Source organism: Rhodamnia argentea, chromosome 10, assembly GCF_020921035.1.
Source record: "Rhodamnia argentea isolate NSW1041297 chromosome 10, ASM2092103v1, whole genome shotgun sequence".
NCBI classification, from domain to species: domain Eukaryota; kingdom Viridiplantae; phylum Streptophyta; class Magnoliopsida; order Myrtales; family Myrtaceae; genus Rhodamnia; species Rhodamnia argentea.
This window is the reverse complement of record NC_063159.1, coordinates 9,825,282-9,843,166: the sequence shown is the minus strand read 5'-3', so window position 1 is coordinate 9,843,166 and position 17,885 is coordinate 9,825,282. Positions and strand designations below refer to the sequence as shown.

The following is a 17,885-nucleotide window of genomic DNA, read 5'->3' as shown; positions in this document are numbered from 1 at the left end:
CGGCGATTTCATAGAAGTATTTGTAAGTTACAACACACCCCCAACCACCCCCCTACAACAAAAAAAGTCACCGTAAGTTTTTTACAGATAGTTCAGGACACTCACCAACATATCTTGGAATTAGAAAAAAATATGTGTACAGAATTATAGAACTATTTGTAGAAGCGGCTTATCATAAAGGGAAATGATTGTGTGACGGTCTGGTCACTTTTAATGGAGTGATGGAACCGTTTGCGTCACTAACTTTTCATTTGTTTTTTTGTACTTAGAAAAGAAAGAAAGAAAGAAAGAAAGCAAGCGAGGCTCGCTCGTGCAAAATGAAGGGAGTGGTTCTCCTTTGCACCGTTATCGGATGAAAGTGACGACGGTACCATTATGCAAATTCAGCTGAAAAATAGATGTGATCTCTCTCTCTCTCTCTCTCTCTCTCCCACTCTTGTTTACTTTCTCACGAAATGGGATACTACGGAGAGGTGCGAGGCCAATCATGGACGCCACATGCACATCTCACAACCGAGAGAGAAGTAATTCCCTATTGACCCCAAAAAAAAAAGCACATGAATTTGCAACACAAGGCAGAAAAGTGAAGTGCAGCGTAGTGATGAACGTGCATCCTTCTTCTGTGACTGAATGCTCACGACGTGCATTAAGATAATATGCCAATCCAGAGATGAGATGAGATGTCTTCTAGATGAGATTGCTTGCTTCCATGGGCTTCTCTTCTTGACTTGGAAATGGTCGATTCCTACCCCCTCCTTCTGGATAATCGTGAAGGCCATGTTCATACTATACTCGGCTTGACTCGACTCGTTTGAAGCTGATCCCGAATCACTTATTGACTATCTCATCCCGTCCAGTCCGTGGATTTGAAAATTGGGTTTTGAGGCCAGCTAGAAAAGCCATTTTACTTGATTAATCTATCAAGGCTATTGGAATTAGTCCTCTCTCTCTTTGATAGCTACTGCCCACCCCGCTGCTTCCCCCCCACTTATAAATTGCCCTCTTCCCCTCCCCAATACCTTACCTCAACCGAAAAGCCACTTCCTCCTCTCCTCTCAATTTCCCTTGTCATCGGCAGTGTCTTGAAAGATTAACCTCATTTCAAGACACTTTTGAGGAGACTGACTAGCTGAGGTCGCGAGCTTTCTGGCCATGGCGAATCTGGGCGGCGGCCCCACCGGGGGTCGTCTTTGGTCGGTACTAGCTTTGGCGCTGGCTATATCTGTAGTTTCGAGCAATGTAGGGTCCGCTTTTGCTTCCGATTCCTACACTTACTCTTCTCCTCCTCCACCGTCTCCATCACCGCCGCCACCTTACGTTTACAAGTCCCCACCCCCTCCTTCGCCATCTCCTCCTCCTCCTTATGTCTATAAGTCTCCACCTCCACCTTCCCCTTCTCCACCTCCTCCTTACGTTTACAAGTCACCGCCTCCACCATCGCCATCTCCACCTCCTCCATATGTCTATAAGTCTCCACCGCCGCCCTCGCCATCTCCACCACCGCCCTATGTGTATAAGTCTCCGCCTCCACCCTCACCATCCCCTCCGCCACCTTCCTTGTACAAGTCCCCTCCACCTCCTTCTCCTTCCCCACCACCACCTTATTACTACAAATCTCCACCACCACCATCTCCCTCACCGCCGCCTCCATACTATTATAAGTCCCCTCCTCCGCCTTCACCATCACCCCCACCTCCTTACTACTACACATCTCCACCACCGCCTAAGAAGTCTCTGCCGCCGCCATATTACTACAAGTCTCCTCCTCCGCCTTCGCCATCGCCTCCACCACCCTATTACTACACATCTCCGCCTCCCCCCAAGAAGTCTCCTCCCCCGCCTTACTACTACACCTCCCCACCACCACCAAAGAAGTCACCTCCACCGCCTTACTACTACAAGTCCCCTCCTCCTCCGAAACATGCTCCTGCACCTTATTACTACACTTCTCCTCCTCCACCGGTCCACCATCATCACCCTCACTTGGTCGTTAAGGTTGTCGGAAAGGTGTATTGCTACAAGTGCTACGATTGGGGACACCCTATGAAATCCCACGACAAGAAACACCTCAAAGGTGGGTAAACATTTTTATCTATTGACAAAACAAGTATATCTTAATTATATCGTTGCTAATTTTTGTTTGAGTAAATCAAAGTACTATTACAATATGGTTTTAATATCGCATATACCATTCCTTGGCTGACTTTTGAATTAGGATTAAGTTTATTCCTTCTGATTATTTTTTAATAAATGGAGCAGATGCCGTGGTGGAGGTGACATGCAGGGCCGGTGCAAAGCAGATCAAGGCCTACGGAACCACCAAGATCAACGGCAAATACAGCGTCACCGTCCCGGGCTTCGACTACGTCAAGTACGGCCCCAAGGCATGCACCGCCAAGCTCCATGCGGCGCCCGAGCATTCTCCTTGCTCCATCCCCACCGACTTGCACGGCGGCGTGAAGGGTGCCAAGCTCTCCGTTAAGTCCAAGACTTACTACGAAGTCGTGCTCTCTGCCGACTCCTTCGCTTTTGCTCCCAAGACCCCCTACCCAGAGTGCAAGACGCCCAAGCCAGCCCCTGCCCCTTACGTCTACAAGTCTCCTCCCCCGCCGCCTTACGTGTACAAGTCTCCACCACCCCCACCTCCCACTTATGTCTACAAGTCACCTCCTCCGCCTCCTTACATCTACAAGTCTCCTCCGCCACCTCCACCAACTTACATCTACAAGTCTCCACCCCCACCACCACCTCCGTATGTTTACAAGTCCCCTCCGCCACCACCTTATGTCTACAAGTCTCCTCCACCGCCGCCCTACATTTACAAATCTCCTCCCCCACCCCCACCATCCCCATATGTCTACAAGTCTCCTCCACCGCCACCTTACATCTACAAATCTCCACCGCCTCCTCCCTACGTGTACAAGTCTCCCCCGCCACCGCCCTACATCTACAAGTCTCCACCACCTCCGCCCTCACCTTATGTCTACAAGTCTCCTCCCCCACCACCTTACATCTACAAGTCTCCCCCACCGCCGCCTTACGTCTACAAATCCCCACCTCCACCACCGTACATCTACAAATCACCCCCACCACCATCTCCATCGCCGCCTCCTCCCTACGTATACAAGTCTCCACCACCTCCTTCACCCTCACCTCCTCCTCCTTACCATTACACCTCACCTCCACCGCCCGTGAAATCGCCTCCTCCCCCGGCCTACATCTACGCGTCGCCTCCGCCACCAACACACTACTAAGCTCTAGAAGCTTAGCCACGAACCAGTCTCAATTAAGTAAGTAGCCGCCTAAACCCTCGAATATGCGCTCATAAATGCATCCAGAAAGCAATACTTCAAGCGTTCATTTACTGAATTCTAAGACTTAATCTCACTAATCACATTCGAATGCAGATTCTAGTTTCAAAAGTGCAATAAAGGAGGGTGATAAGGGTGCAAGAATCAATCATCAATTTCATCAAGCTATGTCGAATAAGGGTCTCAAAGATCCATCATCCAAGAGCAACCGAGTGGAAATGGATCGCCATTTTGCTTCTGCCCCTTTGATCGTTATCTTCCAGCTTCTGCTCACATTACGTTCAGACAAGACTGGCTCCAAACCTTTATGTCAACGGAGAAAATGGTCAGAGCACGCCGCAGTATAACAGGGCGCAGGATTTGCGGACTTTGCTTCCCTTTGTGTTTTTCCTTTTCACCTTCTAAGGACGTAATCTCATTCATTGGCCATGTGCTTGTACAACCACATTTTTATTTGGACCCCTCCCTTCATTTGTTTGTTGGATCCTCCGGTTCTTTGTGTAATAAAATTTCATCTGGCAATATACTCAGCTTGATGATTTTCTTACTACTTTCTTTTCATTGCTTCTATTCTAAATTACCAAAAAAGTCCTAAACATATTGCAATTGTGCCAATTCACTCATAATTTTTTTTTTTTGCCAATTGAGATCTTAAACCGTTTACAATTGTACCTATTCAGTCCATTTGGCCGACAGGGAATGATATGGACAATTTTTTGATAATATTTTAATATTTTTTTGAATTATTGTTTTCCTATCTTTTTATTTTATTTATTTTATTTTTGGTTAGGGTCCGTGGGCCCTAACCAAAATATAAAAAAATAAAAAGACAAGAAAAAATTAAAAAAAATTACTTAAAAAATCTGAAAATTTTATTAAGTTATTATCAACAAATTATTCACGTCGGCGCCAATCGGCTAAATGGATTGAATGGGCACAATTACAAAAAGTTTGTGATTCAATTGATAAAAAATAACTTATGACTGAATTGGCACAATTGCAATAGGTTCATCACTTTATTGGTAATTTTCCCCACCATTATGGGTCGGACTTAGATATATTGATTATACACCCAAAAGATATTGAGATCTGATTTTTTGAGCAGATGGGGGACGATTTTACTGTTCTGGTCTAAAAGGACGATTTTTTTTTTTTCGTGCTGGTAAATTTCTAAAAGAAACATACGTCAAAAAAATGTTAGTAAAAAGGATTACTAATCACTTGATTTCCTGGTAACTTGTGACTTGTGAGTAACTTAAAGACAATTTTAAGAAATTACTAATCTCTTTGACAGTACGCAAATTACCATTATTTCTTATCTCTTACCAACTTTCATTTCAAACACCTTAAAATTGCCAACACTAAGACGGATTTGTCAATGTTTATTTGAGTGAGTTACCAATCTTTTTAACACTTTGTTACCAATACTCTCGTTCGAGCTACTTACCAATAATATTTAGTTTAACTTTTGTAAATCTAACCGGACAATGGAAAAGGAATCTTAGGGCATGTCTACATCCGGTTTTTTTTTTTCTCCATTTAACTTAATCAAAATTTTTCCGGTCAGACACTTTGACATCGGCCAACTTGGAAGCACCTGAAATTTTCAATTCTCAAATGTCGAAACCTAATGCAAACAATATCCCCTATCATATCAGTAGCAAGACAGAGAACAACGAAATTCATCACAGGTAGAAATCAGGAAATTGTACACCAGAAGGACAACTTTCGACATCTAATTCTCCAAATTGCTGCATATTGCCCTGATATCTGTACATAGCGCCGCCGCCTTCGAACTCTTTCCTTTAAAGGAAAGTGAGGGGCCGAGGAGAATTCTCGGTTCCAAGCCCGGGTATGTTCTAGCAAAGCAGAAGCAGGAATACCATTCTCTCCCAAATATGGTTTTTCCAAAAGAAGAGCACTTGAAGGAACAGACGCCCTCTTGTATCATCAGCTCCCTGCTTACATAATAAAGCACTTAATAGAACATCACCTCCTCATTCTATCTTCGGTCTGGAATCTGCTTAAGATAGCAAAGCCATTGGGCCTCAACAAGTTGAGGGCTAAAGCCTGCCAGGTACTACAGTCCTTCAGTAGATAGCAAGGAAGGAATCATATCATATGCTGCCAATAGAGAGCCACTATTAATAACAGTTTTACACCTATATATTTTTGTTGCTGATGAGGATATTTTCCCCTACCATGTTTCTTGAGTATATATATATATAGGTCACACTTTTTCAAATCATTGGTTTTTCGTGAAACCATCGAAACCTAGGTGTGCATGCATTTTTCCTACCTTGACACACAAGTCGAATATAATTTCTCATAACTTTTTACATTTTGAATAACATATAGATTTTAACAGAACTAGTGAAAACTGTCCAATGTCTATGTGAAAACATCTATTGGCTTCGATTATTCCTTAGAATTACTTTCCATTTAACAGTGCAAAGTATGCTAAATCATTATATATTTGGAGTGTATTAAGATATTAGCTGATATATATATATTATAAATTAGAAAATTTTAAGTTAATTTTCATTATTGTAACGGAGTTTCGAGTTTTCTTTTCTGGCAAAAAAAGTAGAGAAAAAAAAACTGTTAATTTAATAGTTTGACATTACTATATGTTACTTTTTATTACAAGATTTTTTAATTAACGAGTGATTACACTGTTAGGAAAAAATACAAGCTGGGCAATGAGGGGGGAAAAAAATAAAAAAACAAGTTGGGCAAAACTTTTTCCGTTCATTCGCCCTCTCCATTTGAGTCTCATATCGACGCCGCAACTCTGTGCGTGTTACCGCCGGTTCGGGGACGGTGCGGAATCTGTTGGTGCGAGGAGAAAGTAAAGCAATCGCTGATTAATCCCTGAGAGGAGTCGCTTCCTTGCCTTTGCGGCGATCATGGTATGTATCGTGTCGATTGGTTTCTTCAATGTTTGTGGTTGATGAACGTTTCGCATACATACTCTCTGCTATCTGTTCTTTCTGAAGTTGAGTTTTTCTTTTTGCCCCACGAATCGATCGCCCTGTTCTGGGTTTCCCTGTAATTGCATCTTATGTTCATGTGAGCTGCAATCTCCCCGCAAGTTTGTATTTTCTACCTGCACGATCGCTTCGTGTTCTTGCATCTGCCACCGAATGGCCTTGGTCCTGCCGAAATTCCGTTTGCTCCTTGCGTGATGTGTTTGTCGGAATCATGCCTCTTCTTTTAATCGTAGTTTAGGTGGATTTAGAGATTTCTTGATTGGTGCATTAGATTTTTTACCTATCCGACCGTGTGGAGACGAAACGTCGACGAATGAGACTTGCCGTGTTTGTAGCGATTCTGGGGAGGAGAAAGTCCAGCGGGTTTGCGCTTGTGTTACTAATCTGTTTTGCTCTCAATGGTAATCTATTCTTAAGGTTATTGGAGAACAAATTCTTTTACTTATAAGTGGGTGGTTAACGCATCTATCTTTAAGTTGGATGTAAGAGGGAAAACATTGTTTGCCAACTTTTCTTTCAGAAGAAATTAGCTGCAAACAATTTGCTTTTTTTTTTCAGAAAGATGAGAGTGGCGACTAGCGGGTCAGGTTGCAATGGTTGAGAGAAGGAATAGTTTGGCAAAATGGAGCCAAATGGGCAAGTGTTGCTGCTGATAGATGGGGTTCTCTAGATGCTAGCTGTAGTAAACTCTTTCTCGGCACAGAAGAGTATGCCCACGGAGGGAGAGAGAGAGAGAGAGAGCGGGGAACCTGGGGAAGTAAAGGAATCCTGAGTACTTGGAGGCTCACTTGGATGGGCAATTGACATTTGGCTGAATGCTTGCTCTATATATGGGCATGACTTCTGCATCCTCTTTGCTATATTGATCAGTATTTGTTTCTGCAGGCAGCGAAGATTCTTGCTAACTTGGTTGTGATGGGTGGGGGTATCTTAGCCAGGGCTTTTGTGCAGGCATATCGTCAGGCCCTCGCAAGTAAGTCTTTCCAGCCTCTGTGTGGTCAAATTTTTACTGTTTATTTTTATTTGTCCATATCATAAAGATCTTTCTCCTCTGGTGTGCTGATTGAAAGCTAAAAATCAAGAATGTAAGGCTGAGATTTTGAACGCATTAAGTTGCTGCCATCGTTGCTAAGAATATAGGGAATTTAAGTACAATGATCTTATTGAAGATATGGTCATAAGTGATGCACTACATAGTAAAAGGACTGCTTTGCCTTTCCCCCCTTCTTGAGTGACAGTCCTTGCAATCTTCGGTAATCCTCTAATGCTCAACTAGAAAGCTAAAATGTAACTATTCATGGGGACTGATTGACTACATTTTCCATCGGACGCTAGAGTTTCTTGTCATGCCGAGTGTACCCCTTGACAGAAAGGAATCATTTTGAACATTTTCCCTCTGGGCAATGACGGCAACTTGTTCTGGCATCGGTCAACCTATATATCTTGGTTGGATGCTTATATGTAGAGCATTTGGTTGAAAACTATACCATTTAATGGTTCAGAATGTCGAAAAGAATATTATCTAAGGGAAGTACAACAGTTGTGAGGAGCAGGTGATGGCGGTTAGTTTACTCCCCATCTCCTTTTCCTTATGTGTGGCTTTTTACTAAGGGGAAAAAAAGGAGGTTCCTTAGTTGAGTCTAGTTTGAATGGGGGTGATTACTATATGGAGGGATGATTGTGTTTTGCTTATGTTTAGAGCATCTGGTTGAAAACTATAACATCTAATGGTTGAGAATGTCGAGAACTCAAATATGGCAAAAGAATTTTCTCTAAGCTGAAACTGTATGGGGAAGTACAACAATTGTCGGGAGCAGGCGATGGTGGTTAGATTACACCTTCTGTTAAATATGTCTTGAATTTTATGTACTCGGTCCGGTTCATCACCTGACCCGACATATTTTTTTGTGTGGCCCAAAAGTGGAGAAAAAATTGAGATTTAGTTCGTAGCGCGGAGAGTTGGGCCGATAAGCCCAACTTGGAACGAGCGAACAAATTTCTATAGTGGTACGAATAGATCTTTATGGGGGTTCGGGGGCAACGCCCCGCAGAAAAATTTTGTTTGGGCTCTATTTATACTGCGGCTAGGGTTTTTTCGTTAAGATTGAGGATTTTCCTCACATGAGAGACTTGTGAACCGTGTGCTTTTATTCAGTCGATAAGACCGACTTCTGTAATCTGTACTCTCTTTGATTATAGTGGAATCTTGTTTTGCCTCGCCTGTGGACGTAGATCACCTTGATCGAACCACGTAAATACTTGTGTTCTGTATTTGCTTTTCGCATTTGTTACAACACCCTCCATCTTGTCTTCCTTATAGGCATGGGTTTTTTCAAGGGGAAAAAGGAGGTCCCTTAGTTGAGTCTAGTCTAACTGGGGGTGATTGCTATATGGAGGGACAATTGTGTTTTGCTTTCTATCTCACTGGTATATAGTTCTTGTCTCTGATCCTTACATCTTACAGTTGATTTAGTCAAAATGGCAATGTGAGACCTCTTGTCATTGGAGGCTCTCTAAGAACATGCAACAATTTCTTTGTCTCTGTCTCTCTCGCTCGGATCTGAACAGTTTTTCTTCATTGATCATTAAATGGCCTGTTAGGATCTGTCCTAGACCTGAAAAGAAGAAAAAAAAACACATGTTACCCTTTCTTCTTCTTTTGTGGATTGTTTAATCAAAATCACTTTTTAAAAACAAAGACACAGCAATTTAAGCAATTTTTCTAACGAATTTTGTTTAGTCCCATACATTCTTAGTACATTTTGTTCTTTATATTCGTGCAAAAAGGAAATACAGACTGTATTTCCCAAAGGAAAAGGCGTAGCATCAATGTTTTTCTTGTTAAGTCACCTGTGGCTGTGTAAATGGAAGGCATCCCCTGGCATCACTTTGTGAAACTGAGAAAGAATAAGCGTAGGAGAGAATAGGAAATTGTGAACTGTGATGCAGGAGCTTTCTGTCCAAATAAAACAGATTTGTTAACATTAGACTCTTCTCTGAAATGCTGAAAAGAGTGTATCGTCCATTGCAGATGCTTCAAAAACCAGCATCGCCCAGGAGACGGTACAGAATGCTGTCCATAGAGCACGAAAGGCCATTACAGAACAAGAGGCGAGACAGATTCTTGGTGTCTCTGAAGAAACCGTGTGGGAAGAGATATTGAAGGTCGCCAATAATTGTATTTGTGTCATGTACTTTGGTTTCTTGCTGTTGCTTGCTTCTCAATAGTGTGAACGTGTTCTGTTTGTGCAGAAATATGATGTATTATTTGAGCAGAATGCCAAGAATGGTAGCTTTTACATTCAGTCGAAGGTTCACAGAGCTAAGGAGTGTTTGGAGACTGTATATCGCAGCAAAGCGGGTGCTTCTCCAAGTTGATGAAGGAGCCATTTCTTCTTTTACCTTCTCCTCCATTTGAGTGATGTTCTCTGATGATACTTGTATCATTCAGCTAGTTGTCAGTGCAACAACTGACTTGTTGACATAAGATTTAGCTCATTTTGTACATTTAAGAATGTATTCGTTGTTAGCACTTCACTTAGTGAGGTCACAATTTTGGAAAAAGAAAGGCTTATGAAGGAATTGACGGTTACTTTGTACGAACGGAATGACGGCCACATTTTACGAACGGATCCGCATTATGCCTTTTACTGGGACCTTTCCACATCCACGTTCCGGCTTTTCGAATGGATTCGCCTTACCTCTTCGTTTTGTTTTGGGATATCTTTAATAATGAACTTTTGAAGGGGTTTTGTTATATTTGGAGATTGTTCTTGAAACGTTCGAGTCTTACTTGGAAGCTGTAAAGTCTGGATGAAACCAAAGACGGATGACTCCATGGTTAATATTAACTCGAGGCGCAGGAGCACAGAATTAACCAAGAATTTTGCAATAAGCATGACAAAAAAGTTCAATTCCTTCAAATATGAACTAGCAACGACAAAAGTTAGAGATCCAACTCGGTTTTTTTATTCAATTAGAGGTCACCAATCTTGTCTTATGACATCCTCGCCAGCAAGAAGCTAATTTTTGAAAGGAGCAAAAGGATCAAAGCCAGCCAAATTGGCCTGCGAAGGCGAATTAGCTGAGGAAGAGCCACTCCCTGTTGACGACCCAACCCCATAATAAGTGCCCATGGCCGCTGCCGCCGACGGATCCACATACCCCATTGCTTGGTGGTGAGGCGGCGCATAAGGAGGAAGCATCCCCAGCGTTGGTGGAGGCGGCGGCAGCAGTGGCGGTCCATAATAATAATCCATCCCGCCAGTATTGCTAGCGTTACCACGCCTGTTCAGATAGAACGCCTCGCTGCGTAAACTATGGCCAGCGCGGTCCCCCTCGATCTCGCGGTAGCGGCTCAGAAAAATAGTGAGTGGCTCGACGTAGTCGTCGAACCCTAGCTTGCCCATGGCCCAGAGGACGTCCTCGGCGGTGATGGTCTTGCGCTGCTCCTGCTGGCAACGGTCGTTGGCCTCCCCCGTGATGAAGCTTATGTACTCGGACACGCACTCCTGGATGGTCTCCTTGGCGTCGTCGGAGATCTTGGCGTGCGTGGGGAGGATGCGGCGCATGATGCGTATGACATTGGCTATCGGCATGTACCGATCCTGCTCCCTGACCCCGCTGCCTCCGCCTCCGCCGCTCCCATGGCCACCACCGGGGCGCTCCGTGGTTTTACGATCGTTGTTGTCGATCGGCAGTGGTGCGTTCGCCGGCGGCAACGAGCTCTCTGTTGGAGAGAGGGGTACCATAAATACAGCTACGGCAATTAGTCATATCGTTATCCAATGCTAAAAGCAAAAGCATTAGTCAAAAGGGAGGACCAGAATGGAGTCTATTAATGGGCAGATTTGCTCATAATCAAAGACGGAACTCAAAACAGAGAAGCCAGGGGTATCAACTGGAAAAACACTGCTGGTGAAGAGTGGGAGTGGAGGAGGAGGAGGAGGCGGAGGCGTTACGTGACGGACCGACCGACCGGCCATGCAAAAATGAAGTGAAAGAAAGCGATAAGAGAAAGATGCTACTGAATATCCAAATCAGAAGAAGAAGGAAGGAAGGAAGGAAGGGTCAAAAGGGGTTTCTTTTTATTCTGGTGTCTTTGGTTGTGTTACGGTCCAAACGAAGGAAGGGCAGAGTAAAGGAGGAGCAGACAAAACATCCCAGCACAGCTAAACCTACCAAACCTCTTGCTGTACCGTTCAGATTCTCCTCTTTTTTCGTTTATTTATTTTGAAATTTTTTGAAATTCTTGTGAGGGAGGAGGAGTTAATGAGGGTGGGGAGGGTCAAAGTCTTTTTTTTTTTTCGCACTTCTCAAGGCTTTTTCTCATGTTGGTTGCCATTGCCATTAATGGGGGGGGATTCTGTCCCACTCTCCCGCATGCAAGGCTTCTCCCTGTTTCTCCTCCCCCAAACACCGTCAAGTAAAAGGAGAAATCTGGAAATGTTCTTATCTTTCTTTCTATCTATCTATCTATCTATCTATCTATCTATCCCCCACTTTACAAACGAAACGATATTGTTCAGGAAAAGAAGCTTTGGCTTGGGCCTTGTGAGATCAAACTTAAAAATGGGGTTTAAAACGTGTTTTGAGACACTTCCGTCGCCTTGCATGCACCCCACTCCATCGACATCAGAACCCCCGACACCACCCCCAGCCCACAAAAAAACAAAAACTACTACAACTCTTCTTAAGGATTTTGCCACTCCAAGTGGAGATGCATCCATCGTTCCCACGTAAACAAGACACAGAGATGGACGTTGTCGGCCAAACTGTCCGTCACCACAGCCACAGAAGATCAAGCAGAAGAAGACCGCCGTGGCAAAAAGAACAGACAAACTCCGAAGTGGTTTTTGCAGATCATGGCAAATTCATGAAAAGAAATGATACGGGTAAAACAACCGCAAGAAGAGGAATCTAGGAGGGACCCCTTCTCGATTTTTCCTAAAAGAAAGAGCAAAATGCATGCAAGCGATGAAGGGCAAAAGAGAAGGGGGAAAAGGATATGTCGATGTAGGGAGAGTGAAATGGCATTACCCGGGCCAGATTTTGCATGCCCGCGATTCCCATGGAGCCTGCTCCTATCTTCACCTTCCATCTCTCTCTCTCTCTCTCTCTCTCGGAGACAGACTAACACACGCGCACACACAGAGAAACATGCCCGGAGGGCAACTTATATGTAGGGAAAATTATTAGATAGACTTTGCCTACGTCAGACAACTTGAAATAGGGCCCACATGACCAATGGTTATGACGATGTTGATTTATGGAAAGAAATCGCCCTCATGGTCTCGAGAACATCAGGCCGTACGGGTGTCGTGCCGATGTGCTTTTGATGTTAAACGAGAACCCATTGCCAAAATTAGACCGTCCACTTTCGACAAGTCATGAAATGAGTTGACAGATTATACGATATGCTATCGCTATTAAGACTCGTCTGCTAAATTTTTTGTACTGGGTGACGTCTTGACAGCCTACCAATCGGAGCACTTCCAATATGGAAGCGGCACTAGTCATGTATTCGCTATCACGTGTTCTAAAGTTGCAATCCCTCAACGTTAGGCGAAGCAAGCTTTCGAAAATCTGTTGTAACGCAATTGAAGCCGTTACGGGAAGACTGTACCAAATGGGCTCTAAATAACCATTCACATGGTGTCAAAATATTCATCGATCCATCTCTGTCTAATAACATGCTTTACAAACAAACACATTCTAATCCAAAGGAAAAAAATAATAATAATAACATTAGCTCCTAGAAATAGAATCGATTTAGTTATCACCAGGAGCACGAGTAATTAAGCTCATGCTGTAGTAATGATGAAAGGGGATTCATCCGAATCTGCCCTGATTTGTAGAAATCAAGTCTACTGTCATTGTTGTTTTCGGAGTTAGAGAACCAACAAGGTTTTAAAATTTCAAATCTAGAATGTCAACCTAATGAAAGGACACAATCTGGACATCAATTAGATGGTAATAAATGCTGCTTTTTATTAACTAAATGAGACTCAGCAGCTAGTTATTGATCATTAGGGTTAGACAAATTCAGAACTTGGATTGTGATTTGTAATTTAAGTACAAAATCTACATTGTAATCTAAATACCAAACCGCTTCTTTAATGGCCCCGCTGGCTCTTTTTTTTTTTTTTTGTTGTCTATTTTTCTCTTATTATTGTATACATTGTTTTTCATTTTATATTAATGCCAGTCAAAAATTATTTCAATTACTTTTGCAGGATTAGTGGCTTGATATATGGAAACGGTTCATTTATTCCTAGAGTCATATGATGTCCACAAAGTAAGAAAATTTGACCCTCCCATTGAAACCCAACTCTTTGTTTTAAATGAAAGTAATAAGTTGCTTTCGGTGTCTTGTATAAAAGCGTTAGTACCACGAAAAACTCAAAGCTATTACACATGTGTTAAATTTATCTCAAATTAATTTTTTGACCATAAAAAATTCCAAATTAGTATAAATGTGACAAATTTTCCTCATGTTAGTTTTCATTAAATTTTATAGTCAAATTGCTGAGTTAGATGACACGTGACGGTTGTAGGGTGTACCAGTTTGGGGGGTTTTTACACTCCGTTTATCACAGGCACACCGGTTGGGGTTTTTCGTGGTATTAACTAAATTTAACAAAAACTAATTGAGAGAAAACTTATCACAAGTGTACCAGTTTGAGGTTTTTGGTGGCCAAAAAATTAGTTTAGAGTAAATTTGTCACAAATGTGTTAGTTTGGGATTTCTGTGATAAAAAAAAAAAATTAATTTGGAGTAAATTTATCACAACTATACTGGTTTAGGATTTTTCGTGGTATTACCCTAAAGAAAAAGAGAAAACTTCATAAGAATAGATCTAAGCCTCTAACTAAATTTATCACAATAATAGTCTTGAGCATACACTTTATTCTTTTGATGTTGGGCTGTCCATTATTGGCACAACGCAAAAGTATGGCATGAATTTGCTATAAACAAACCAAATTTGATATGACATATGAGCATATGCGGCGAAAACTCACACGACTTGAGATACGTTGATTCTCTTTTTATTAGTTAGAATAATTTGTCATCATACTGAAACCCTTCATTCTTACAGTAAATAGCACGAATGACAGACATAAATATAGTGGCATCACACGAACTACTAGTCCTATCTCTATAAGTCTATGTTGATGCCAATTTGCCGATGTTGTTTCAATTTCCTACACATATTGACATCGAAAGGTAATAAAATAATAAGTGAAGCAGGTTAAAAATTTCGTTTCCCTAAATGAAATTCTTTCTACTTTATCGCATTTTCAAATTCGAACACTTAAGCTCGGGCTCGAGTTTAGACTAAAATCTTACCAGCACAACCAAGTCGAGCTTGACCCATTAAAAATCTAAGCGAATCAAGCTCGATCAAGCCTAAATTGAGTATGAGGTCATGAATGACAAGTTGATAAGTTAGATGACACGTGGCAATTGACGGGTGTATCCATTTAAAGTTTTTGCCCTTTGTTTGTTACAGGTGTATTAATTTGAGATTTTTCAAGGTATTAAATTAATTTAACGGAAATTAATGGAAGATAAATTTGTTACATGTATCATAGTATAGGGTTTTTGGTAGTCAAAAAAATAGTTTGAGATAAATTTGTCACAAATGTACCAGTTTGAGATTTTTTATGGTTAAAAAAATAGTTGGGAGTAAATTTGTCACAAGTATACTAATTTGAGGTTTTTCATGGTATTAACCTTTTAAACTAATAGGAAAAATTACCAAAAAAGTCCTAAATCTATTGTAATTGTGTTAATTCAGTCCTAAACCTTTTGCATATATGCCAATTCAATCCTTCCGGCCAACTTTGGCCGGCGGCTCTATCGACATCGACGTGACAATTTTTAATAATATTTATTTTATTTTATTTTTCTTGTTTTTTCTTTTCTTATTTTCCCCTAAAATTTAGGGTTGTCTAGGGCCTCGGCCCTCAAAGTCTAAAGGAAAAAATAAAAAGAAAAGAAAATTAAAAAAGAAAAAAACTAAAAAAATTTCAAAAAATTAGTAAAAGAATATTGAAAATTGCCTCATCGGCGTTGTTTTGACTTAAAGGACTAAATTTGTACAAATACAAAAGTTTTAGGACTGAATTGGAGCAATTGCAATAAGTTTAGGACTGTTTTGGTAATTTCTCCCTAACTAATACATCACTTAACAAGTAAAGTTAGAGTATATTTGATAACCACATTAAGTGTTGAAAATTAAGCTTTTGATAATCTCCATTGCACACAGTTTAATGATTAATTTAAGTTTAAAACCACATAATGCGATAAGTAAGTGACTTTCCCATGTTTGGTAAGAAATTATTAAAATCTACTATTCAATCATGATCAATGTGTTATCAAACATTCTTCTTTATTTGTAGCACTGAATAGTCAGTGCTTAAATTTTAGTGCTAATTTTTCTGGTTCAATAAACAAGCCCTAACAAGTTTTAATATGTGTAGCATTTTTCAAAACATTTAGATTCATCCCATTCAATTAGATAAATCATATATTTCTTCAAGAAGCGTAGAACATATATCTCATCGAAAGATTAAATATTGTTCAATGTCACCTATTGCAAAATTTTGACTATGGTGAAAGCACAAAAGAAATCTACACATGCCGAGTTACAAGTCGGGTTAATCTAAGTTGACCCGACCCAATTGAGCCCGAGATGGGTTCACCCATACACTATTTCTCAAGATGGGTTGACCGGGTCATCGTGTCCAAGTTTCGTTTTACCGAATCAATGCACATGCATAACTTCAAAAAAAAAAAATGAAGGGCTTCTAAGGGTTAGCATGGAAACACTTCTGCTTCAAGAATCAACTTCTAGCCAAAAGTTAATTTTTCTACTTCCGCTCCATAAGTTGATTTCTGATCGGAGAAAGACGTTCGATAACAGGATAAAATTTCTGTTTCCGGAATAGAATTCGATTGGTAACGGTTGAAAATTTCTACTTCTGGAACATTATTAACATAAAATCTTATGTGAAAAATTATTGATCCAAACCTAAAATGCATGTTATTCAAGAAAAGTAAAATGCAAATGCTGACGGATTTATGTATAATTTGTCATTTAATTATTTATGCAAATGGGGACCAATTTTATTGGAAAACTGTATTAATGAATATGATTGTCGAGCTCATATATCCATGCTAAAAGCATGGGTAGTTTCGGTGTTTCATCGCTCGTGCCTAGAGGGGTCAAATGGGTGGGTCGGTCAGGTCGAGTTAAACATGATCCGACCCATATTGACCTATTTAATCCATTTTGACCCATTTCATACAGTACAAATGTAACAACTCATACTCTACCCGACCCGTATTACTTAAATACTTATATATTTAACCAAATCATGGAATATTTGTTTATTATAACTTATTAAGAAAGATGATATTGCTAAAAAAACTCTCCCGCAATTGAAATTATTTTAATTTTTTTTAAAAATAATTTTATTATTAAAAATGTTATTTACTTTTTAAAAATAAAAAATTATTATTTATTTTTAACTCCCGCGGCCGGAGGAGGCTACTCGGCAACAGTAATAGGCGATGGCAATGGGCGGTGGTCGACAGTGATGGCAGCTCACGGCGACGCCTAAGGTGTGGTTAGGAGTAAGTATAGAGATCGATTCGCAATGAAGAGAGAGAGAGAGAGAGAGAGAGAGAGAGAGAGAGAGAGAGAGAGAGAGAGAGAGAGAGAGACGTTGAGAATGAAAAGAGGTCGAAGTATGAGAGAGTTTGGGTGAAGTGAGAGAGATATTGATGTCGAGAAATTTCTACTTCTGAAAGAAAAGCAATCTTTTTTACTTCTGAAAGTGGGTCGAACATAAATTCTGAAATAAAAAAATTATTTTAGAAGTAGAAAAATGAAGTTGTGTAACCAAACAAATTTCTATTTCATAAATTGTGTAACCAAAACGGATTTTAGCTCCAAAAGTGTTATCATTCGCGCCTAAGAGAGTTTGATTGCCTTCTTTGGGTATTCCATCTTGGACAAATGGAATTTCCACTCTCCACTTGCCGATAGATGCTTGTAGGTGGTTGAACCATGAGAATCATCATGTTCTCTTTAAATTTCTTGGCTTCCATGTTTTTTTTTTTTTTTTGGGTTGCTGCTCCACGTGAGTACAGAATATTATATTATTGTCTTTATTCCATTTGCGCTTTATCATCTCTTTCACGAACGAAGCTTGCCAAGCTGGCTAAGCATATCTTCGTCGTCTCTATAGAAACCCTCGATCCGTAAGACTGGTAATCAAGAATACAAGACGAAGAACTCATGGCGGAGAACACGTCTTCATCTTATATCAAATCAGCCCCCTTCTCTTATCTTTTGCAGTGAACAGAACTAATCACACTTAAGATTGGTAATCGAGAACGTTTGCTCGGTATTTCTCCACTTTGCTCTTTGGATAACGGTTGTTTTGGTGGTGGTTTGTCATGTTGCATTACTAGCTATGAAAAGCTGGGGAGGCAGTAGAGGTCCACCAGAAAGCATTGGACGATCTGATGAGCGTGAACTCACTCTTCACTGCCGCCATCTTCGTCGGC

At 40.9% G+C, this 17,885-nt stretch overlaps 3 protein-coding genes across 6 annotated transcripts; 2 read left to right on the top strand and 1 right to left on the bottom strand.

Moving 5' to 3' along the window:
* The first annotated feature begins 1,044 nt into the window (after window positions 1–1,044).
* Window positions 1,045–3,852, top strand: LOC115739253 (extensin-2-like). 4 transcript variants are annotated; one of them, XM_048271917.1, is made up of 4 exons: window positions 1,045–2,074; window positions 2,260–2,953; window positions 2,990–3,290; window positions 3,408–3,852. In XM_048271917.1, exons 1-3 carry the CDS (start codon window positions 1,153–1,155, stop codon window positions 3,252–3,254), a joined length of 1,881 nt encoding a protein of 626 aa, XP_048127874.1. In that variant the 5' UTR covers window positions 1,045–1,152; the 3' UTR covers window positions 3,255–3,290; window positions 3,408–3,852. The 4 variants fall into 4 exon arrangements, with proteins under 4 accessions (XP_048127874.1, XP_048127876.1, XP_048127875.1 ...); XM_048271919.1 differs by having other exon boundaries at window positions 1,047–2,074; window positions 2,260–2,747; window positions 2,913–3,290; XM_048271918.1 differs by having other exon boundaries at window positions 1,049–2,074; window positions 2,260–2,728; window positions 2,765–3,290.
* A 2,192-nt stretch (window positions 3,853–6,044) lies between these two features.
* On the top strand, window positions 6,045–9,972 carry LOC115739160 (mitochondrial import inner membrane translocase subunit PAM16 like 2-like). The gene is made up of 4 exons (XM_030672127.2): window positions 6,045–6,223; window positions 7,190–7,277; window positions 9,336–9,469; window positions 9,557–9,972. Exons 1-4 carry the CDS (start codon window positions 6,221–6,223, stop codon window positions 9,680–9,682), a joined length of 351 nt encoding a protein of 116 aa, XP_030527987.1. The 5' UTR covers window positions 6,045–6,220; the 3' UTR covers window positions 9,683–9,972.
* Window positions 9,973–10,326: 354 nt separating this feature from the next.
* Window positions 10,327–11,055, bottom strand: LOC115739251 (nuclear transcription factor Y subunit B-3-like). Its single transcript, XM_030672254.2, has one exon. The coding sequence runs from the start codon at window positions 11,053–11,055 to the stop codon at window positions 10,327–10,329; it is 729 nt and encodes a 242-aa protein (XP_030528114.1).
* Between the last annotated feature and the right edge of the window lie 6,830 nt (window positions 11,056–17,885).